General features: G+C 50.4%; 2 protein-coding genes across 5 annotated transcripts in view; one reads left to right on the plus strand and one right to left on the minus strand.

Moving 5' to 3' along the window:
* Positions 1-807: 807 nt before the first annotated feature.
* Positions 808-4,988, plus strand: LOC109456294 (putative testis-specific Y-encoded-like protein 3). The gene is given in 3 exon segments (XM_019748533.3): positions 808-2,230; positions 2,233-2,424; positions 2,427-4,988. Coding segments are annotated over 3 exon segments (1,053 nt in total). The 5' UTR covers positions 808-1,611; the 3' UTR covers positions 2,669-4,988.
* Positions 4,989-13,757: 8,769 nt separating this feature from the next.
* TM9SF4 (transmembrane 9 superfamily member 4) overlaps positions 13,758-23,069 on the minus strand; it is a 47,715-nt gene continuing 38,403 nt past the window's right edge. For all 4 annotated transcript variants that reach the window (XM_074317196.2, XM_019748500.3, XM_074317197.2 and 1 more), the window contains 5 exons: positions 21,392-21,567; positions 20,824-20,887; positions 19,532-19,651; positions 18,849-18,938; positions 13,758-15,704 (listed from right to left, as the gene is read on the minus strand). In XM_074317196.2, coding sequence (XP_074173297.1) covers positions 15,555-15,704; positions 18,849-18,938; positions 19,532-19,651; positions 20,824-20,887; positions 21,392-21,567 — 600 coding nt within the window. In that variant the 3' untranslated portion in view covers positions 13,758-15,554. The remainder of the gene's footprint in view (positions 15,705-18,848; positions 18,939-19,531; positions 19,652-20,823; positions 20,888-21,391; positions 21,568-23,069) is intronic.

The raw sequence follows: 23,069 nt of genomic DNA on the forward strand, positions 1-23,069 counted from the left end.
GGGACGGGAGAAGTGGTTTCTCAAAGGAAATGGGGGGTACTAGTAGCAAGAGTAAGGGATGCTGGTTGTCCAAGAGAAATGTCATCCACTGCCCAAGGTGCAGAGCTAGTAAGTGACCTTGTCCACGTTTGTGCCTACCCATTGGGTTCAGACAAACTGTTGAGAGGCTGACATGGCTTCGCCTGAGGTTGCTTGGCCAGTCTGACAAAGGTCGTCATCACTATCCTGGACCCCCTCCCTCGTGCTGAAACCCTCCCATCCAGGGCTCAGACTGAACGTGCTTTTCTGTGGTCTGGAGCCAGGGTCCATAGCCAAGCCGTGCGAGTCATTCTGGGGTCCAGCCTGAGTCTGCAGGGCATTAACAAGTGTTAATGTGTGTAACGAGTGTTTTGTATACAAAAGCAATGGGCTGGTCCTTCATCTCTTTGGCCTTCCATTTACTTGACAGTCACAGTCCACCCCATTGTGTCAGATTACTGGCTAGGGCCCCAAGGGAACCCACCTTGCCCTCTAGGGGGTGCATGCCCCAGGATGGGTCTGGGGGCTCAGAACTCTTATCCACTGGGCCCGAGGAAACTAAAGGCTTTGTGGAGGAGGTGCAAGGACTTTCAGGCAGAGTAGGCATTATTAGGTGTATTGACCATAGGCCACAAGTTGGGAAGCCAAGACCACAAGAGCACAGGTGCATTTGTAGGCTCAGGGCTGCAGGAGCTGGTCCATCCAGGCTCTTATTCTCTCCAAGTACAGACCCTGCACTTCAGACTAGAGTTCCCATTTGTAAAATATCTGATACAGAGCCACGGGCAGCCCCTGCGCCTAGGACAAAGTGTCCACCTTTCAGCCTACCAGCCCGAGGACACAGCTGGTGTGGGGGAAACCAGGCAGACCCCCACTTGCTCCCTGGTTGGCAGCATCTGAGACCCTCCTTTGCCCCCGATCCTTCTACTCTGACCTTGTTCTTAACTTTCTCCACATAAATATTATGAGCACCTCCGTTAGCCGTGCAATGACCAACTCTGGCTCCCAGTTTGAGTCTGGCCTGTCTTTGCAAGGGATACCTCTTGAGTCCTCTGCCTGTTCCTGAGTAATATGTTCAGTACAATGCTGCAAGTGTCCTACAGCTGCCCCAAAGGGCAGATGAGTGTGGGCGTTGGGCGACTCCCACCTGCTCACCGCAGATGCGAGAAATAATTGCCGGGCGTGGTGGCAGTGATGGAAGGTTCTATTTGTCCGTGACTGGTGGTTGGGCCTGATCCCTGGTGCCTGCTCCGAGCTGCTTCCCTGCACCTCCACGGCCAGAGCTCTACCAATCTGGGGCCAGTTCTCTCTGGAGCCCGTGGTCGCATTCCCACAGGGTGGTCCCTTGCCCCTTCGCCAGGCCTACAGGCCCCTCGCTCCCTGCAGCCCAGAGACCCTAGCGAATCACATCCGGAAGGAGGGGGCACGAGAGGCGGAGCGCGACCTGGAGGAGGAGACCGCGCCTCCCGGGCTCCCATCCGCGGTCCTGCCGCAGCCCCCGCTAGCCTGCAGCCACCCAGCCGCCCCTCTCGTGGAACCCGCGGTGTCGCCCGCGCGCCCCGAGCCCCTCCCGGCCAGAGGCTTCCGCAGGTGATGGCGGACCAGGGTGTAGAGGGCCTGGAAACCGCCGCGCGCCTGCCGCCCGGCCGGGCACAAGAAGGGGGCCCGCGCCTGGCCCCCGCGACTGGGGCCCGAGAAGCCAGGGGATGCGGACACCCCGACCCGGCAGCCAACCCCGGAACCGTCCTGGCTGCCCCTGGGGTCCAGGAAGCAGCCTCTGCGGCGATTGATCGTAGCCCGGAAAACGGCCTTGTCGGGGCCAAGGCCCCAGAAACCTGTGGCGCAGAGCGGGGTAGGGCTCAGGCTGGAGCCGGTGGGAAGACCGAGGAAGTGACGAATGAGGGCGCCATCTTCATGGAGGAGGTGGAGAGGGAGGTGCAAAAGCAGCAGGTGGAGGAGATGGAGGTGGGAGTGGAGGCGCAGGAGATCGCAGGGTCCCTAAACCTTGATGCCCCAGTTGTGGACCCACTGGAGGCCATCCAGTGGGAGCTGGAGGCCGTGAGTGCCCAGGGGGACAGGACTTACCTGCAGCTGGAGCGCAGGTTTGGGCGCATGTGCCGGTTACACCTAGCCCGTAGGAGCTTCATCATCCAGAATATTCCTGTCTTCTGGGTCACTGCCTTCCTGAACCACCCGCAGTTGTCAGCTATGATCAGCCGCGAGATGAAGACATGCTCTGCTACCTGTTGAATGTGGAGGTGAGGGAGCTCAGGTATGCCAGGACAGGCTGCAAGTTCAAGTTCCGCTTTTGGAGCAACCCCTACTTCCGGAACAAGGTGATCGTGAAGGAGTATGAATGCAGATCCTCAAGCCAGGTGGTGTCAATTGCAACTCGCATCCGATGGCACCGGGCCAGGAGCCCCCTGCGCTGGTACACAGGAACCGGGACACCGTCCGCAGCTTCTTCAGCTGGTTCTCACAGCACAGCCTCCCAGAGGCAGACAGTGTGGCCCAGATGATTAAAGAGGACCTGTGGCCCAACCCCCTGCAGTATTATCTGCTGGGGGATAGGCCCCACAGAGCCAGGCGAGGTTTAGCAGGGTGGCCTCTAGAGGCCTCCCCTAGGCCCTACGGGTTCCAGTCTGGCTAAGCCCTGCCCTGGGACCTGGCCGCTACACCGGCCTCCCTTCTATCTCCTGTGGACCTGTGCTTAGGCCAACAATGGCACTCTGCTGTCTGCTTTCTCCTCCGTGTACTCTGGCCCTTCTGTACGTTCAGTAGACTCGGGTCCAAGATGGTGGCCTTCGTGGCCTAGTTTTTGTGTTTCCATGTGGCCTTCCTGCATCACGGGACTGTCACATGCTACCTTGTCTACCCAAGCACCCAATGCCATGGACATGTACTGCCATCTTCTTCATGGCCTATCTTTGATCATGGCCTTCCCAGCCATTTTTGGGATGGGCACGTGCAAGTCATCTCTGGGAGGACCAGTGCCGCCTCGAGGCCTACTGCTTTACGGCCACAACATGCTGGGCTTCACAGTTCTACCGGCCCCGCCACTGGCTGCGGCAAGCTGAGTCTCATCACCCACGATGAAGTGGCTACATTGTGCTGGCTGTCAACCCCAGGGCCTCCGAGCTTCGGGATCACCGCAGGCTGCTGGACTGCTGGGCATCTGGCAGAATGGGCACAGAGCCAGCAGGCAGCTGCTGGGCATGGGTCAGGTGAAGGGCACGAAGCAGGGGCAACGCCTTCTTTGTGATCAGATTGCTCTTACGCACGTTGGTCCACCTTGCAGCCTGCTCTCTGCTTCTGAAGGTCTGTGTGCTACCCCACCAATGTCTAGCCATCACCGTTCTCATGAGCTTTGCCCAGGCTGCCACCAACCCTGTTGAATGCTCCCAGGAAGTGCCTGTGGACCCAGGTGGGCCACCTGCCAATGCATAAGAGGGCCCCAAACCCCCAGTAACTCGGCTGCACTGGCATATCTGGGCATGTGCTCAAGGCAGGGGCAATGATGGGGTCCCTTCCCGAAACCTACCTTTCTGAGCCTGTCAATGAACTCCCACGGAATCCAGCTCTCCCGTCTCCACTTGTTTTTAGGCTGCCGGGTTGGGGGTGTTGGGGAGGGGGTGTTTCTGCTCATGGGGCCTTTCTATTCACCTGCCCAGAGCACACATCTTTCTTTTTATTTTCTTTAAAGTGACAGCTCAGAAACAAACAACTGAAGAAGCAAGGTTTTTGTTTTGTTTTGTTTTGTTTTGAAATATATAAATAGCTGAAGGGATGGGTTTTCTTGCTGAATTTGCCTCTTTGTCTCCAGAGAGGGAGGCTTGGCTCATAGAGTGCTGCTGCTGTCTTTGTGCCCTGGGCTCCCAGGTCCTGCCCTCTTCAGTAAGGCCCAGAATCTTCAAAGGGGGACAGCTCAGGGCTGCTGAACAGAGACCAGGAGGTCTGGGCCCCCAGGGGTAGGGATAGTTCATTATTTTATGCTGTGTTCTTTCAGACTAACTTTAACTCGACTTCTTTCTGATGCACCAGGTTGTTTTCACCAGGTCCAAACCCTGTCGTGGGATTCTGTAGGTACAAGAACTTAGCTGTTCCCCACCCCAAGTTCCCCTTCCCAGGCTTTTGGGGCTGTCTCCATCTCATTTGGGGGATGACCATACCCAGGCCCCTTCCCATGGAAGTCCTTCTCATTTCTGTTCCCCCGGACCTGGGGAGGCTTTGACACACAATAATGGTGGGGCTGGGCGGACACAGGGCTGCTGCTGTCAGGTAGGGGAATGCAACAGAAGCCAGAGCCGACTGGAAAGGTCCAGGGATGCCTGAGCTTGTGGGTTGGAGAGAAGAGAGCCCCCGGATTGTTCCTAACTCTTCTGATGCACCAGGTTGTTTTTAAATTAGGAGAACTAGTAATACTGCAACTTCAGAGGATTTCTCCGTCCAGGTATGACCCTGTGTTGGTAGCAAGTTAATGCTGTTTTTAATTTCCCTGCTTTTAACTAAGACTCTGCATCCTCTTCTCCATTTCTACCTACTGGGGAAGTGGAGTTGTCCAGGCCTGCTTGCTGCTTTTCCTTGAGAACATTTACAACAGTCGTTGTAATTTTTCAATGCCATTTGGAAACTATGTGGCTATTCATGATTGTTATCAAGTTGCTGTGGCCTGTTAATATCACCCTGTACTTAGTAGCTTGAGTACAGTAGTATTGTAGGACTTGAGAATGGAAATTGTTACCATGTTCGGTGAGGATAACCTCCAAAAAGAACTCTAACACCCAAATGATCTTGATTCTGTGCTCCAGTGGCCCCGGTCGTAGTCAACATCACTGTAAATGACATCTCTGCTTCTAAACAGTGACATATTCATGAGCTGGCTTTGTCCGATCAGAATAGGATTGATGGTACTTTTGTCTTCTACTTGCATGATGAAAAAATAAAAACTGTTCAGTCCGGGGAAAAAATAACCCAGGTCATGTTAGTCCCCCATCCCACACTCTCCACTGGCAGAAAAAAAAATCCTAATTCCTCATCGTGGCTGACAAAACCCAGCCTTTTCTGGTCTCTGCTGACATCTGCCATTGATCTCTACACTCCCCCAACACTCGCCTCTCTGCTGCTCCTTAATACACTACGCACGTCCCAACCTCAGGGTTTTTGCACTTGCTTTTCTGTCTCTGGAACTTTCTTCTCGCAGATATTCTCATCGCTGGTTCCCTCAATTCTTTCAGGCCTCTTTAGAGGCTTTCCCTGCCCAGCTTATCTGAAGTCATCCTGTCCCCCTGCCCATCTCTTCTCCCCTCCCGTCTGCTGTTTGGCCCCACGGGCACCTCAACAACGACCTATGTGAACGAATAAGGGTGGGGGCATTGAAGGGTGACCACATACTTTGTCATCCAGCTGGAACACATCTGGGAGTGAAAGGGGCACTACTAATAACTACACCAGAACAAGAGGCCTAACTGGCACGTAACAGTCATGCCAAAGAGACAGAACCCAACCAAGTCCAGCTTGGCATACAGCTCATCCCTACTGTGTGTGATGTCAGAGGGTGGAGACTTCTCTGAAGTCTGGACCCTGGAGCTTTGAGGAACAGGCAGTTTAGAAAGGGGCAGTGGAAAGAAATTCCTGACCAGAGGCACTGGGATAGAAAATGCTGATGTGTTCAGGGCATGTAACCTGGATGTGGCTGCTTGGGAGGCAAGGCTGGGGGGTGGGTAGGTTAAGGCCATTTTCTGGAAATAGGAACTATCCCCTGGATGGTGGGGAGGGGGATCAGATGTGTTTCAGGGGTGGGAGAACTCACAGAGCAGCTGGAGACAAGGGGAGGGGAATGTTTGCCATTCCAGCTCTCTAGTATCTTCAATTTGAATCTTATCTGATCTGTCCAGGCTGCAGCTCTGCCAGGAAGCCCTCCATGATTGCCCTCGCCCACGGCAATCTCTGCCACCTCCCAAGTACAGCCTAGAGCTTGAATTTTGGACACCAGTGCCAGGGTGGGCTGCATCCTCTGGCTTTTTCTTGTGCTAAACACCAGTCTCTGATGTTCCCAAGAGAATCAGGGTGAGGCCTCAAAGCATCCTGGCAGCCCTGGAAGCGGGTGCCCCACGTGGTTTGCCTGCCCTGCACATGGCGGTTGGCAGGTACACTGGCTCCTGCACCGCAGATTTGGTACTTACCAACCCAGGTGCTTACCTGCTCTTCCTGCTGCGTAACCAGTGGCATGCTTCCTTCACACAGTGACCGACCTCGGGAAGAGTGCGTCCCAGCCGCCCCTCTGGAGAGCGAGTCACGATCTCAGAACCCACTCCTGCTTGCTCACTCATTCAGGTCCTGAGTCACACATTTGTTCATCCACACAGCGTAGCACCCCCTCTGTACTGGCCACTGGGGCACGAGGTGACTATTCAGGTCTCTGCCCTCAGTGAGCTCGAGTCCAGTGATGAGGCTGAAAACAGTGGTAAGAACCTCTGACGTTTAATGAGCACTTACTATGTGCCAGGGGCTTACCCAGAGACAGCAACCGCAGTGGCTCTCTGGACCCGAGTTGGGCCACGTCCTCTGCTCCAAATCATCCAATGGCTCCTATCAATGCAAGAGGAGAAGACAACGTGCTTCTCACAGCCTGCCAGACTCACGATCTGACATCTTGTCACCTCTCCAACTTCATCTCCTATGCCTCGTCTCTAGATCACTTCCCAGTGACACCAGCCTTCTGCTAGTCTTCAAACCTAGTTCAACACCTTTCTTGCTCTTCCCTCTGTCTGGAACCTTCTCCAGGCAGTTGCATGGCTGGTCCTCAATTCATCAAGGTTTCTCAGCTCACCTGTTACAATTCTGCCTCTTCAGGGAAGCCTTCCCTGACCACCCTTTCTAAAAACACCCTGTCAGTCTCCTTCCCATTTCTATGATTCGGATTTTGTTAAGAGCACTTACAAGCATCTGACTGACCATATTGTAGATTCATTTATTTACCTGCCTTTTCATCTCCACTCATGGAGACTTTGTTTTATTCACTGCTGAACAGCCCTCACCTAGAACAACACTGTGCACTGGGGGCCTCAGAAATTCTTTGTGGAATGAATGAAGGCTTCACATCCTTGAGGTCCAGAAGGTCTTCCAGGTGGGCAAGGAGACTATCTCTAGGGCCACAGCCCAAGGCAGCCCTTTTCCAGGCAGTCTCTGGAGTTGAGGTGGTATCTTGGCCCATTCCCGTCCCTTCTACTGAGAGGCCTGGCTTACACATGCCCCACGGGTAGAGGGGGGAGGCTGGGGTGAGGAGAGGCTTCCTGCTCTGGTGCGGAGAGCAAACACAAGCCTCTGACAACAGGGTTTTGCTCACCTCGGCTCTGAGAGGTCTACCCTGTTCTGTTGGCCTGGGAAAGAACTCTGGACAAGTGCTTTTCAATCAGAAAAATCTGTCCAGAAACTATAGCAATTAGTTGTTACCTGTAACCACCATGATTACAGCTTGGGGGACTTTGGTATTTTCCTCCCAGGACACGATTTCAGCACAAAAATTCAAGGAAGTCTCTGGTATCTGCTTGCCCTTGCTCAGCAGAACTGAACATTGACTGAGGTGGGTGCACGCTGAGGCCCCCAGCCCACAGGCCCCAGCCTCGGGGCTGACTCGGGAGCTCCGGGCACAGGGCCACGGCGGGGCAGGCATGTATGAAGCTGGAAGCCTGACAGGCCTACACGCTCCCGATTCCCCACTCTGAGGCCTTGGACTTGTCTTTTCGCGGCTCTCAGCCTGTTTCTCATCTAAAGAAGAACTTGGAACACCTCAGCAGGAAGAAAGTGTCCCTTACAGGTGCCTCCCCCTGCACACAGACCTCCAGCACCCCAGGTGGCTGGCTCAGGGACGATACTTTTGGCTGCAGCTAACAGAAACTCTAACTGAATTACACAAGAGATTTTTTTTTTTTTCTGTCCAGAGGTGAGATGGGCTTTGGGGCTCTTTGATTCAGCAGCTCAATGATGTCTTCAAGGACTTGGGCCTTCTTTTCTGATCTGCCATTCTTCCTGTTGGTTCCACCGTCAGGTTGGTGCCAAGATGGTGGCAGTAGCTCCAAGCATCACTTTGGGATGTGGCACCTCCAGAGAAGGCTGACACCCTTAAAATGGAGGCAACTTTTCCCAAAAGCCACTCTAGACTTTCCAGGTCCTGCATCTATTGGCTAGAACTGGGTCACACGTCTGCTCTTAAATCAGTTATTGGCAAGGGAGAGCACGGTACCAGCTTGCTGGGACCAAGCATCAGGGGTGCAATGATGTCTGCCCACAATGTCCAGTGGGATAGCTAAGCCCATCATCTCTAGGCGCTCACAGTCACAATTCAGCCCTTCTACGGGACTCCCTCATATGGCACTTACATGCCGTGATGGCCCTCAGGGTTAGAGAGTGCTGACTTCTGGGTTAGCACAGGTCCAATTGCAAGCTTTCTGGTCCTAGAGAGTTCCTTGAGCAGCCAAGTCACTGCCAAGCTAAGCTTCCTAGGCATCAGGCCCAGTGGATGAGGAGGGAATAACTAACTGACTGAGCACCTACAGTGTGAGTGACTCTTCCACTTAACAGAACTCATAGTCCTCCACAGAGACCTTGTGATCTCACAGGTAAAACGGGCAGCAGTAGAGACAGATTTCTGCTTTTAGCCGAGATGGAATAACGGGGATCAGATTTATCCTCCCACCTGAAGCAACCAGAAAAACCAGATCAAATACATGAACCAGTGGTTTTCAAGGCTCTGGACACTGACCAATAAAGGACAGCGATCCCAGGCAGATGGAAAACAAGCAAGATAAGTCCTACGATGGCTCTAGCTTACTACCTTGAGAGTTTTCAGGCTGTAGCACAAGAGACTGAAGTGGAGCCCAGCACACTCTCTGAGTTGAGACAGTGCTGAGAGTCTGGGTCGACCAAGGTAACCAGTCCCTAGGACAGAATACCAGAGAGAGAGCTGCACAGAAGAACCCTGGAGCTCTGCAGAGGTCCCTGGAGTATTCATCAGGAATCTGATCAACCCAAGCGTGGGGGGAAACTACCTGAGGCCAGGTGAAGAGCCATCAGGGAGGACTGAAGGGAACAGTGCCTGTTGCCACCAGCCATGGCACTGGGGAGAGGAAAATGGGGTATTGAGAATACTTAGAAAGGTCTTGCCTCAGTAATGACCGGTAATTAGCCCTAGAATGAGCACTGCTCCGGAATTGCCTAAAAAAATTCTTAAGAGCAAGATCCAAAAGGATTCAACTGTTTGCAGTAATGTAACTGTCCCAGAACAAAGCTCAAGAGGATTTACAGGGTTACAAAAGTTTCCAGCCCTGAACAAGGTGAAACTCACAATGTCTGGCATCCAATCAAAGATAATCAGGCCTATAAAGTGGCAGGCAATATAATCCACAACGACGAAAACAAGCAATCAAAACCAACCCACAACTGAAACAGATGTTAAAATGAGTAGATAAGGACATTAAAGTTGTAATTGTATTCCATATGTCAAAAGGTAAGTAGAGCCTCACATATATGTCAAATCATTTTTGACAAAGGTGCCAAAACCACTCAATGGGGGAAAGACAGTCTTTTCAACAAATGGTGCTGAGAAAACTGAATTTCCACATAGAAAAGAAAAAAGTTGAACATTTGTGACAACATGGATGGATCTTGAGAGTGTAATGCTGAGTGAAATAAGTCAGACAGAAAAAGCAGAGAACCATGTGATTTCACTGATATGTGGTATATAAACCAAAAGCAACAAAAGAACAAGACAAACAAATGAGAAACAGAAACTCATAGACACAGACAATGGTTTGGTGGTTGCCAGGGGGTAAGGGGGGTGGGGGGTGGGGGGTGGGAGATGAGGGTAAGGGGGATCGAATATATGGTGATGGAAGGAGAACTGACTCTGGGTGATGAACACACAATGGGATTTATAGATGATGTAATGCAGAACTGTACACCTGAAATCTATGTAATTTTACTAACAATTGTCACCCCAATAAATTTAATAAAAAAAAAAAAAGTTGGACCCTTACCTTACACTATATACAGAAATTAACTCAAAATGGATCAAAGATTTAAATGTAAAACCTAAAATTATAAAATTCCTACAAGAAAACAGGGGAAAAGCTTCATGACATTGGATCTGTTGTTGGAAGCAATGCAAGTGATAAGACAATAGAGTAACACCTTTAAAGTACTAGGAAAGAAAAAAAACCCAGTCAACCTAAAATTCTATTGGCAGCAAAAATACCTTTCAATAACAAAGGTAAAATTGAGACATTTTAGACATACAGAAGCTGAAAAAATTTCTCATCAGCAGATCCTCACTACAAGAAATGTAGAAGGATGTCTTTCAGGCAGATGGAAAATGATACTAGATGGAATCTGTATCCAGACAAAGGAATGAAGGCCACTGGAAATGGTAACTACCTGAGTACATACGTAAGATTTTTCTTATTATTTAAATTCTTTAAAGATAATTGTTTAAATAAATAAAAACAGCAACAGTATATTGTGGGGTTTATAACATAATGTAAAAGTAAAAAGGAATGACAACCATAATATAAAGGCTGGGAAGGTAGAAATGGAAGCTTCTTATACTATATGTGAAGTTGTATAATATCACTTAAAGGCACTATAATAAGTTGAAGATATATACTATAAGGCCTGAAGTATCACTAAAATGTCAAAACAAAAAATTATAAACAATAAACCAACGAAAGAGATTAAAATATAAAGCATATTTGATTTATCCAAAAGAAGGCAGGAAAAGAGAGAAAACAACAGATGGGACAAGAAACAAATGGCAAGATTATAGACTTAAACCTAGCCAAAACCTAGCCATTAAATGTATAAGGTGTGATAAAAAACTACAGTGAATGTTTAAATTTTAAAAAATTATTATAGTAAAAGACACATTGCCATTAATTCCCCTCAAAATATTCCCCCTCACTTTGAACACACTTATCCCATCATTCTTGCCACTTTCTGAAGCAGTTCTGGAAGTCCTCTTTTGTGTCTTTAGTTGCACTGTTGTGGCTGCCTCGATGTCCTGAATCGATTCAAAATGTTTACTTTTCATGGTCATTTTGACTTTGGGGAAGAGCCTGAAGTTGCACGGTGCCTGATCCAGTGAATAAGGTGGATGAGGACACACCGTAATGTTTTTATTTGACAAAAATTGCCATACCAGTGATGTGTGACATGGAGCCTGCCTTTCCACTGTGATCACAAAATATGGTGAATGCTGCTGCCAACTGCCATCCAACGGAAAGGCAGGGATCTTCAATACAGGACGCGGTGCATCGAACCTTAGTAACAGTGTGTGACAACTTTCAGCTTGTTCAGTGCAGTCAGTTGGGTGTGAGCTACAGTTGAGAGGTGTGTTTTAAAGTGTGCCGTAAAGCATCCTCCATCATGACAACACTCTGTGTCACACATCTTCTGGTATGTGGCAATTTCTGTCAAATAAAAACATTACTGTGTGTCCTCATTCACCTTATTCACCGGACCTGGCACTGTGCAACTTCTGGCTGTTCCCCAAAGTGATTCAGGACATGAGGCAGCCACGACAGTGCAACTAAAGACACTCACAAAAGAGGACTTCTGGGCCAGCCCCAGTGGCTCAGGTGGTTGGAGCGCTGTGCTCCAACTGAGGTCGCCGGTTCGATTCCCACATGGGCCAGTGAGCTGCGCCCTCTACAGCTAAGGCTGTGAACAACAGCTCTCCTTGGAGCTGGGATGCCATGAGCAGCCAGAGGTTGGTGTGAACTGCTGTGGGCTACAGTGGGCTAAGTGCTGCCATGTGCCACTATGAGTGGCCGGCGGCCAGCATGAGTGGCCAGCAGCCAGCGTGAGTGGCTGGCAGCCAGTGTGGGCTGCTGTGTGCTGCCATTAGCAGCCGGTGGCCAGCGTGAGTGGCCAACAGCCATCATGAGCTGCCGGCAGCTGGTGAGAGTTGCTGTGAGCAGCTGACCAATGACTGATGACCGACTGCCTCAGCTGGGGGGGAGCGCAAGGCTCATCATACCAGCATGGGCCAGGGAGCTGTGTCCTACACAACTAGGCTGAGAAACATCGGCCTGAACCAGAGTGGGGGACAGCAGGAGGAGGGGAGGCAGAAAACGGGGGAAAGAAAAAAAGACTTCCAGAACTGCTTCAGAAAGTGGTAAGAACAATGGGATGTGTGTTCGAAGCGAGGGGGAGTACTTTGAGGGGGATTAATGGCAATGTGTCTTTGACTATAATAAAATTTTTTAAATTTCAACATTCACCATATTGTTTGGTCACACGTAAGTGATCTAAACGTTAAAAAGCTGAGATTGTAGGCCTGAATAAAAAAGTGAGACCAAACTATATGCTGCCTATAAGAAACACATTTTAAATGTAAGAACGCAAATAGACTAAAAGTAAAAGGATGGAAAAAGACACTGTGCTAACATTAGTCAAAAGAAAGTGGGACTGGCTATATTAATATCAAAGTAGATTTCCAAGAAAAGATTATTACCAGGGATCAATTCATCTAAAGGCCAATATGCACCTAACAGAGTTCCAAATGACACATAGCAAGAACAGAACTGCAAGGACAAATATACAAATCTACAATTACAGTCAGAGATTTCAATACCCCTCCTTCAGTCACCAATAAAACAAGCAGGCAGAAAATTAGCAAGGACATCATAGACGATAACAACTCTATCAACCAACCTGACATGACTGACATTTACAGCATACTCCACCCCACAAACAGCAGAATACCCATTCTTTTCAAGTATACAAGGAACATTTAACAAGACAGACCATATTTTGGGCCATAAAACAAGTCTCAACAAATTTTAGTTTCTGCCCACAACAGAATTAAATTAGAAATCAGTAACACAAGGATCCTTGAAAAAAATTCCCCAATATTTGCAGACTAAATACATGAATCAAAAAAGAAATCAAATGGATATTAAAAGTATTTTGAACTAAGTGACAATGAAAACACAACACATCAGAATTTGTGGGATACTGCTAAAGCAGTACTTAGGAAAAAATTTATAGCGTTGAACTCCTGTATTAGAAAAAATAAAGGCTTCAAATAAATGAACTAAGCTTCCACCTTAAGAAACTATTAGAATAAATTAACAGGCTTAGAGTTGGAGAGGGTGGGGTATAAGACAACTGTTAGTTTCGTTGCTTTGTAGCCCTTACCATGGGAAATCGTTCTCCCCTCATTATCCATTCCATGTGATTCTGGTGGGGCTGGAATGTATAGTAGCCAATACCCTCAGAGTACGCAGCCTGTAATAGTATTCTGTCACCCTGGATACAGTGACTGGTCCAAGGAGTCACACTAATCCAAGCTGGGCCCATGAGAGACTTTTCCTGGGATTTATCTATATTAAATATACTGAAGTAGGGAAGGCGATGTCTTTCTGTTTCCTCCAGGCTTTCCTCACTGGCTAACGTAAGCCTAGAGCAATGTGTGCCATGCCCGCCCCACCTCCACCAATAGGGAAGGAGACTCTTGCCGATGGGACAGAATGGGCCAGGGAGAAGCACAGCGGAGAAAGGCAGAATCCTCAGGCTATACTTTGAGCCCTTGGATCTATCCAGACCTGAAGCCAAACCACTCCTTTCCTTGGTGACTTATGAGCCAATCAGTTCCCCTTGGGGAAACCACCCGGTTCAACCCATTTGGGGAAGTTGCCTCACCTCAGACCCCTACGCCTTGTAAGAGAGTCAAGAGACATGACAACAGGACAATGGCATATTTATTTACAATTGGACCAAAAAAGGCATACAGGCATTTTTTTTTAATTAAAAATAATAATGACGATGATTAAAAAAGTCAGAAAAATCGATGATGTTTCAACACTTTATAAGTTCATTTTCCTACTCGCCCCAAAAGAGAATCTCTTAGGGGAAAAAATCCAAGATTTGAATAAACAAAAGACTCCATTATCATTCTCTCACTGCTTGGGTTCCCTTTTCTCCAACTGATTCTTGGTGGCCGCCGCTTGGCACTGCAGAGTTACTGTGACGCAAGGTTGGGAAGTTCACTGCTTTGATTGGTGGAGGTGGTAAAGGCTGTTGGAAGAATCTGGAAGGGGGGAGGGGATAGAAAGTGTTCCTAGCTTAACCAGCATCCTGAGCTTTGTCTGTGGTGGGATTCCCAAAGTAGCTGGAACAAAGGTGAGTGGCTGTTCCTTAAACCCTAATCCCAGGGTAGGTTTGGTCTCTTGCAATTTAAGAGCAAGTGTTTGTGACATGCACAGCGTGGGCAGGAGGTTGGCCCCAAGAGTGGGTACTGATGGTGGAGCCAAGCCAGCCATGTTAGCTCCCTTTTTCTAACTTGGGGAAACGGGGAAGGAATGACAGAACTTGCCTTCCATCTCCCTTCTCACCAGCAATTTTCTGGGTGTTCCCCAAAGGCGACAAGAACTCAGATGGGAGGGGGAGAGGAAGGAGGGTCTAGCTATAAAAGAGCTGTGCACGAGCACTGTGGCTGGGGGATGTCAGGGAGGGAATGCCTCTCCCCCGCCACTTAAAGGAAGGGATCTGAGGTTTCCAGACCTTGTTCTGCCCTAGAGGTGGGAAAGGGGGGTCTCGCCACCAGCACACTTTGCAAAGAGCAGCAATCCCCCGAGGAAAAGGTTGGGGAGCAATCCTGAGGGGTGAGGACCCTCAGCCCAGACAGACACGTGGACACTGGCTTGGCTCTGGAAATACCTGGCCCCAGGTCCAGGGCTTCTTGGCACAAAAACAATTCACTGTAGGTCTCTCCTCTGGTCCAGCAAATTCCTGCTGCTCTGAGCAGGGGTGAATCCTGCTGTCCTGGGGTACTTGGCCTCCAGTGCATCCACGGGATTTCCTTGTAGCAACCAAGATTTGGGCTTGCTTCTGGTGACAAGAAACCTGGAGGCCTGGCTGGAAGCCCTGCCTCAAGCAGCCCTGGGAAGAGGCTGGGAGGACAGAAGAGGGAGGGAAAGGGCTGGCAGAGGCTAGTTGGCACTGGGAATGCGTGTCTGGACCAGTGTGCTTTTCACGGCATCAATGGCGAGGGCAGGCGGTGAGAGGCTCGGAAATCTCACTGAAGCCCCAGAAGGCTCGGCGTTTCCTTTTCCAGTTAGTCGTGGGGTGGCCAACAGCCCTGAGGAACTGAGGTGGAGACAGTGACCAAAACCCAGTGTCTCGGTGGACTTGTCCACGCTGGATCCATTTGTTAAAAAAACTAAGGAAAAAACTCCAAATGAAAAATAAACTTGGGTAAACAGGTCCGAGAGTTCCTGCTGGAGGGAACTTTCTTAGCACTGAAGAAAAAACAACGCACACAAACCTCATCCCTCATGGAACTGGACTATGATGAAGAAAAATGTAAGATTTACCTATAGGCCCTCCCGCCCCCCACGCAGCCCCAGGATCCAGGAACACTGTGCCAGGAGTTACATTCCAAACGAGCAGGAGTTATTTTATTTTGCGTGCCTGCAGTTCTCCACGCAGGGTGGCTTCCAGTCCATGGACGGAGTGGGCCTGGCCAGGGTCCAGCCCCATCAGTCTATCTTCACAGCAGCATAAATCTTGCGGACAAACATGTAGGCTGCATAGAAGCCGATGGTGCCCGTGAGGAGCCAGAAGGACAGGACCATGAGGGCCGTGTAGCCAAAGTAGAGGAGAGAGGGGATGAATTCGACGATGTCCAGCTGGGGCATGAGCGGGGGAGAGAAGAGGGGTAGATGCTTAGTGCCCGCCTGCCATGGCCAACTGGGCCCCCGCCCCACCTCCTCTGATCTGGTGGTGAAGCTGAAGCCTGGCTGGGGCAGGGGCTTGCTCCTGGTGAGCAGTGAGGGGCAGGTGGGGCCCACAGCCACGGCGAACCTTCATCAGTACGAGGGCCTGTGCATTGCCTTGGAGTCTCACGACCACCATGGTAGGTTATTAGCCCACGTTACAGATGGTGGAGGGGGTTTAAACAACACCCGCAGTTAGACGGCTAGGAAGCCGAAGGAGCTGGGACCTGGGGCTAGAGGGCTAGGAGTCCCAGGCTAACTCCACTGCCCCAGGCCATTTCTGGCAGGGGTAGGAGTCTTCTGGGGGAAAGGACTAGGACACTGGGAGGCAGGTGTGACCTCAGGGGCCAGGGCCGGAATGCAGTAGGTAGGCGTGGCCATCGCTGCCACTTCTTCACCCTCCACAGTCCCCAGAAAGTACAGTAACATTCCTGGATGGCTGGGGCATCCACCCGGGAGCGGGGGGACGAGAGCGGGTCCAAGGTTTCCGGCTCAAGGACCAGAGTCGCCACCTGCCGGCCCCAGCCTAGTCCTCTCCTCCTGGGAGCGCCTCAGTCTCTTCTGTTAACTCACAGGGATGTTATCAGGGAGCATGTGGGACTCGTCTGCAGAGTTCAGAGGCCGGGGCAGGGAGGCCAGGGCTCCGGGTTTGGTGGTGCTTGTTGGGCCAAGTGGCGCTCATCTAGAACCTTGGCACTAAGCACATGAGAGCCGAGTGGGGCCTGTTCCAGGGCTCATGGGCAGACACATGGTCACAAAATGCCAGGGGCCCAGAAAGAAACAATAAAGGTGACTGTTTTGAGACCTTCTCCCTAAGGTCAAACATTTTCAACCTGGGGGTAAAGGCCATGTTTTCAGGCTCAACCCCCATCTCTCCTTCTATAAGCTTTCTCATGGCTGGAGATGGGGTGAGGGAGATGGGAGCTGGGGGTAGGGGACAGGGCAGTGGTAAATCGGGTGGTAAAACCCGGAAAGAGACGAAGCAAAAGGCAGTGCTAGAAAGGTCCTTCGAGTTCAGAGAGGCCAAGGCCATCATTTTATAGCCAAGGCTCTGAGGCTGGAGGAGGAAGATTTTAGAACAGAGAACGGGGCAGAGGGAGGAAGAACAGGAGGCTTTGATGTGACTCCGAGGGAGCGGGTGAGGGCTACGGTTTTCTTTGCCCAACGCTATCTCATGTCTTCCTTCTGCCCAGTGTCTTGGGGTACCCATTCCCGACTTTGTGGTCCTGTTGGGGCTGTCAGTCCTCGTACAAAACCTAAGCTCGTCAGTCGGAGTATTGGACCTGAGGAACAGTAAGGGACGGCATGTAACCAGGGCCAGGAAGAGTCTTCCCTGGGATTGATAATATGGTGGTAGAAGAAAGATGTTCTTTTAGCTCCAGGGCTACAAAACTGAAAAGACGAGACTCTAGGGCTGCCACTGGCCATCTTTCCACCTTGTGGAAAAATCCTGGCAGCAGTCTAAAGCCAAGAAATCACACACAGAACTGAGGCGTGGACTCAGAGCCCAAACATCATTTGAGATGCTGGATCTAACCATGCCTGAAGCCACATACATCAATCACTACATTCTCTTTTGGCTTAAGCCATTTGGAACTGGCTTTTGGTCACTTTCCACTCAAAAGAGTTCTGATTAATAAGGGCTATAGAGGAGGGAAATTAGATTTGTTCTGGATGACTCCAGGAATACCAGTCTGATGAGGGAAGTTACAGGGAGGGAGATTCAGTTCAGTGTGAATCAAGGAAGAACTCGATAATAGCAGGAGCTATCCAAAGAGAGAGTGGGAGTGTCAGGAGGGAGTGTCTTCTGTTGCTGATGTGCTAGGGCAGGGGTCAACAAACTCTTAAAGGGCCAAGTTATAAATAGTTTAGGTTTTACAGGACTTACAGCCTCTGTTGAAACTACTCAACTCTGCCACTGTGAAAGCAGCCACAGACGGTATGTAAAAGAAGTCGCATGGCTGTGTTCCAATAAAACTTTATTTACAAAACCAGGCCTGCTGGCCCCATGGGTTAGTTTGCTGACCCCTGAGCTAGATGATCACTTGTTGGAATCACTGGAAAAGAGGGGCACTGTCAGCAAATTGGAAACGGGTGGATCCTGCACTAAATGATCCTTTTAGTCCTTTCCAATCTGACATTTTTGGGAAAGAACATTCCAAGTTTCAACCAACTGACTTATGACCCTAGTTTGGGAATACACCCTGGTTGCAAGCAGAGGACTGCTTGCTTTTGGGTTTTGGAGACCCCAAGGACAGCGGGTGAGAGCAAGTCTTCAGTGCTAGCCCCGGAGCTGAGGGGTCCACCAGAGCGCCCCAGACTCCTTCCTCTCAGTGGCCATGGTTTGTGTCATGCACGAATCTACCAGAACTCTGTGGGGATGTCTGTATTCGTACTCATGCCACTCTTTGGGACAACAGGCTCTGTGAATGTGCCTGAGTCAGGTGAGCCAGGCTCCCTTCAGTCACCCACACTTGCCCTATGTGGCTCTCACAGCACGATGCTCCATGATGCAGGCAAAGCCCTGGCCTGGCCATTCTTATTTTGAAGGACCAAACGGTACTTGAATGAAGAAAGGAAGTAAGCCGCCAGAGACAGGATGCCTGAGGTCCTGCATTTGGGTACTAAAGGCTATTTCAGCATCTTCTGCTTTTGTCTTTATTGACTCTTCTCATTTACCTTCTTTATTCTTTCATGTTATCTTCCCCCCTAGCTTCTTGTGGTGAATATTGTATTATCAGTCTCTCTTATTTCCTATTAAAAGCACTGTATGGTGATATATTTCCTTTAAGTACCCCTTGGCTCCATGTCACAGGTTTTGCATGTAATATTCTCACTGTTACATATTCTGAAGGCTTTTGTCTTCCAAACGTACAGGACACAGATTCTCTCTTTCCTAAAAAGATGCATGTTCTAGAGAAGAAACAGTTCTATACTGGCATTGATCCTCCCCATTCTTGGTGGGAAAGTAAGATTCAAACACTTGAGTTTTTCCCCAGCACCCTCCCCTTCACCATCCTTTCCTGAAAGGGCTAAGGGGCTCCCTCACATAGGTACCTTGTTAACAAAATAAAAGATGGCATAGACCAGGACGTAGAATGCAGATCCCCCGGAGACTAGGAAATTCCTCCACCACCAGCGGTAATCCTGAGGAGAAAACAGAAGGGTCAGGTGTCTCCAGGAAGAACCTCTTCCCCAAGTTTCACAGTTGCCCGAGGGGTTAAAGGCTCTGGGTAAGAACAGTAATATTTGGGGGGACGGGAATGTTTTATATCTTGACTGTGATGGTAGTTTCGCAGCTGTATGTTTTTAAAAACAGAATTGTAGACTAAAGAGGGTGAACTTTATTATTTGTAAATTATACCTCAATTTTTAAAAATCAACAACAAAACAGTAATAACTAACATTTCTTGAGCAGATGCTCCCCAGGCACTATTCTAAGCACTATCTGTGAAGCAGCTCAGTTTCATCCTTGTTGCAGCCCTGAGTCAGGTCCTACTGTTGTCCCTGTCACATGAGGAAGGCACAGAGAGGATAAGCGACTGCCAACCAGAGCCGCTAATGGAGCAGCCAGATGAATAAACGGAGGCTCCACAGAGAGGTTAAGCAAGGTACTTGCCTAAGACGGTGTGGCCAGAAAGGGGGTGGATGGGAATCCCATGGGAAACCCGGACAGCCTCACTGACCCACTGACTGCTGGACCAGCTCCCCACGCCCAACTCCTGGCCCCAGCCCCTCACCTCTGCACACAGCTGGAAGTACACCATGACAATGCTGATCTGCGAGCAGGACACCACCAGGATGATGAAGACGAGGAACAGGAAGCCAAAGAGGTAATAGAACTGATTCTCCCAGATGGCCTGTGGACACACCGCAGCTGGCGGTCAGCTGGCCTGCCTCCACCCAGTGCCCTTCCCCTGGCACACCCGGCCTGTTCTCTGGACGCCAGCCTCAGTCAGGACTAGCATACCACCTGTCAGCAGGGCAGGAATGGAAACACCATCATGCCATCAAGGCCTGTGGGCCTGGCATACGGCTGTGATGGCCCCTCCTCCCTGGAGCACAGGGTGAGCCAGGCTGCCCTTAGGGAGTGGCTGGGACAAGGCTGACCCTGCAATGGGTGGGCTCCAGCCTGAAAATCCTACCCCCAAAATTACACAGCAGCCACCACCACTTAGGGGCAGCTTACCACGTGCCAGGCAAGCTACATGCTTCATGGACATCTCCACATGTGAACCTATGAGAGTATGGACTTCTGCAGCTGAGGAAGTCAAGGCTCAGAGGCTGGTGATTGGTGCAGGGCCACACAGAGAATGAGGTGGCCTCCGTGGGAAAGCAGCCAACCCGTCCTCTGACCCTCGTCCTAGGCAGGGCTGGGGGGGTGAGGGGATCTCAGCAGGAGGGGCTGGACACTCTAGAGCAGTGGATACTGCCCAGCACTTACTGATGCAAAGTGCTCTCTGTGCTGGGCACCGAGCTAGGTCAGCTACAATGAGATGGCTATCAAGTGCCCTACTGTCAACTTTCCTCTTGGCATGCCTGGGACACGAGCCGTCGTCCTCACAACCACAGCTACAATTTAACAGCACATCTCACATGCTAAGCACGGTGCTTTTCGCAGACATTATCCCATTCCAGCCTCACAGGGATCCTGAGAATCCCCCACTTTCCTGAGAGTTTTGAGTAACTCAGGTAAAGATGTGTAGGGCTCCGGGAATCAAAGCAGATGCAACAATGATATTCATAGTGGTGGTGACTGATTGCAGCATCACTGGGGCAGCGTCTTTTGACTGAGCCCTGCCCACACACCAGGCCCTGTACACGTGCCGCATCTCATTTAACCCTCTAAGCTGTCCTGAGAGGCAGGACTATTACCCCACGTCAGGGTGAAGCCTGGGGGCTCCGAGAGGTTAAATGGCCTGCCTGCAATTTCATCGGCAGTAAGAGGCCGAGCATCTCAGTGGAGAGACCAGGCCAGCGGGAGTGAAGGCTGTGTGTGTGGAGGGGGCGGGGCGCAGGCAGCAGTACTCACGCTGAAGATGAAGAAAAGCTCGATGAACATGGCGCCAAAGGGCAGGATCCCAGCCATGAGAATGCTGCGGCAGGACGGGAAGGTTAGCACTGCGAGGAGACCCGGCCACCGGAAGCCCCCGACTCCTTCCCGGACAGCCCGACTGAGAGTGTTTCTAGGGTGTGGTGGCCCTAATTCTTTTGGCATGCTTTTGTACCATTATAGCCTCTTGAGAGGTAGGCAGGGTGGGCATCGTCTCTCCACTTTATAGATGGGGAAACTGAGGCACAGAGAGGTGGGGTGACTTGCCTGAAGTCCAAGGGATGGTCTTCACCTGTCTCACTGCACCCTCCACCCCTCCCCTGTCCTGGTTCCTAGGCCGACACCAAGTCTGGCCACACTTGGTCGTCTTTGTCATGGAGTGAAGCTAAGCTTTCAGGAAGTACGCTACAGTGGCCGAGCTGCAGAACAGCTGTCACAGCATCCTCGGGGGCAGGGGGCGGGGTACCTTCTTCCATGTCATCCTAAGGAGATGGCTCAGGGCAGTGTTGGCCTCACCCACTCCAGAAGGCCCCTGCTGGAGACTCACCCCACAAAGCGGTTCATGTACCAGCGCTGCTCAGGGATCTGCCGGGGAATCTGGTTGGTTCGCACAGGGTTGTCATACGGCTGCTTGCGGAAGCCGAAGTAGTAGCCCAGGTAGACGAGGGGCAGGGAGATCCCGAACCACATGCACAGCAGGGCCACCATGGTGGGGAAGGGCACCTGCGGGCACAGCACCATGAGGCCCCACGTGGTCCTGACGCCCAGGCTGGGGGCTGTGCAGCGGGGACGGGACCTTCTGGGCTCAGCAGGGCCACCATGGGGGGTGGGCAGGGCCTACAGACACACCCCCACAGGTCTCCTGGCTGGAACCTCCTGGGGCTGACCCCAGCCCTAGGAAAAAGTGGTGTGCAGGTGGTGGGCCATGTGGGCTGTGAAGATGGACCCACGGCATCCCAGGGCTGTCATCCAAGGAGGAATGGGGAAAGAACAGAGACGAAGGGAAGTGAGAACAACGAAGGGGAGATGAAGAGGCCAGAATGAAGGGAAATTACACATGGTACGTTCAGTGAAGAAACAAAGGGAAAAAACAAAACTGCACAGATAGTGTGTTCCTCATTTTGTTAAAATAAAACCCCACAATATACTACTAAGTAAATGAAGCAGGTTATAAAACCGTATGTCTAGAACTCCATTTTAATAAAAACACCCCAATATTTATATGTATAAGTGTCTAGAAAGGCCTATGCCAGAAAGTTAACAGTACTTCCTCAGCTGGGATATGGGGGATTAGAACTGATTTTTCATTTTCTTTTCTTCTTCTCTAAAGTATTACTTTTTTGTAAGATTCATACAAGAAAGAAATAAATTAATATATGTCAAATGTTTAGAACAGGACTTATTTAAAAGTAAGTACCATATAAACATTTGCTATTATTATTTCATAATTTTTAAATCACATCATTTGATTTTAAATAAATAAAAAAAAAAAGAAAAAGAAAAAAGAACACACAGTAAAGATCATACAGTATTTATCTCTGGGCGGTTGGATTATGGGTTATTTCTAACTTCTTCTTTAACTTCTCTGTACTTTCCAAAATTTCTACAAAGCGTGTTTGTAATGAGCAGTTGGTAATTGGGAGAAAAATGTTGAAAGAGAGAAGGAATACAGGTATAAAGAGGAAGTGAGAGGAAGAGCATGATTCTGTGTTTCCTGAGGGCGGCATCCTGGACTGCTGGAAAGAACCCCGTCCTCCAGGAACCGAGGCTAGAAACCTCCCCCAAGAACCTTTAGGGGGCACCTGCAGGTGGAGAGGCAGCGGCTCTACCCACTGTGGCTGGGATGGCAAATGCCTGCCTCACTTCTACCGCAGTCCTGCTAATCGATCAAGACCCCCTCTCCCCACCACCAATGAGTTCACAATTCTACTCTGAGTCCTGGGCAGCTGTCAGCAGTGACTGGGGCTGGCACGGTCCTGCTCTGAGGACAGGACAACCTGCAGGGGCTGGTGCCGAGGGGCAGGGCCATTTGGGGGAGAGCCTTGTTTTGGGATACTGAGCTAACAAACTCACACCAAGCAGCTTTCCCTTGGTTGAGACCAAGGGAAATTCCCCGGTTGGCCCCTGGCCTGTGGAAACCTCCCTATAGAGAAGTGAGCTTTGGCCAGCTGTCTGAAAGAGCTCACAGGAAGGTCAGGGCACAGGCAGATGGATGGGCAGGGCTG

The sequence above is a fragment of the Rhinolophus sinicus genome, chromosome 13, assembly GCF_057876585.1.
Source record: "Rhinolophus sinicus isolate RSI-liver-muscle chromosome 13, RSI-T2T, whole genome shotgun sequence".
Lineage (NCBI taxonomy): Eukaryota > Metazoa > Chordata > Mammalia > Chiroptera > Rhinolophidae > Rhinolophus > Rhinolophus sinicus.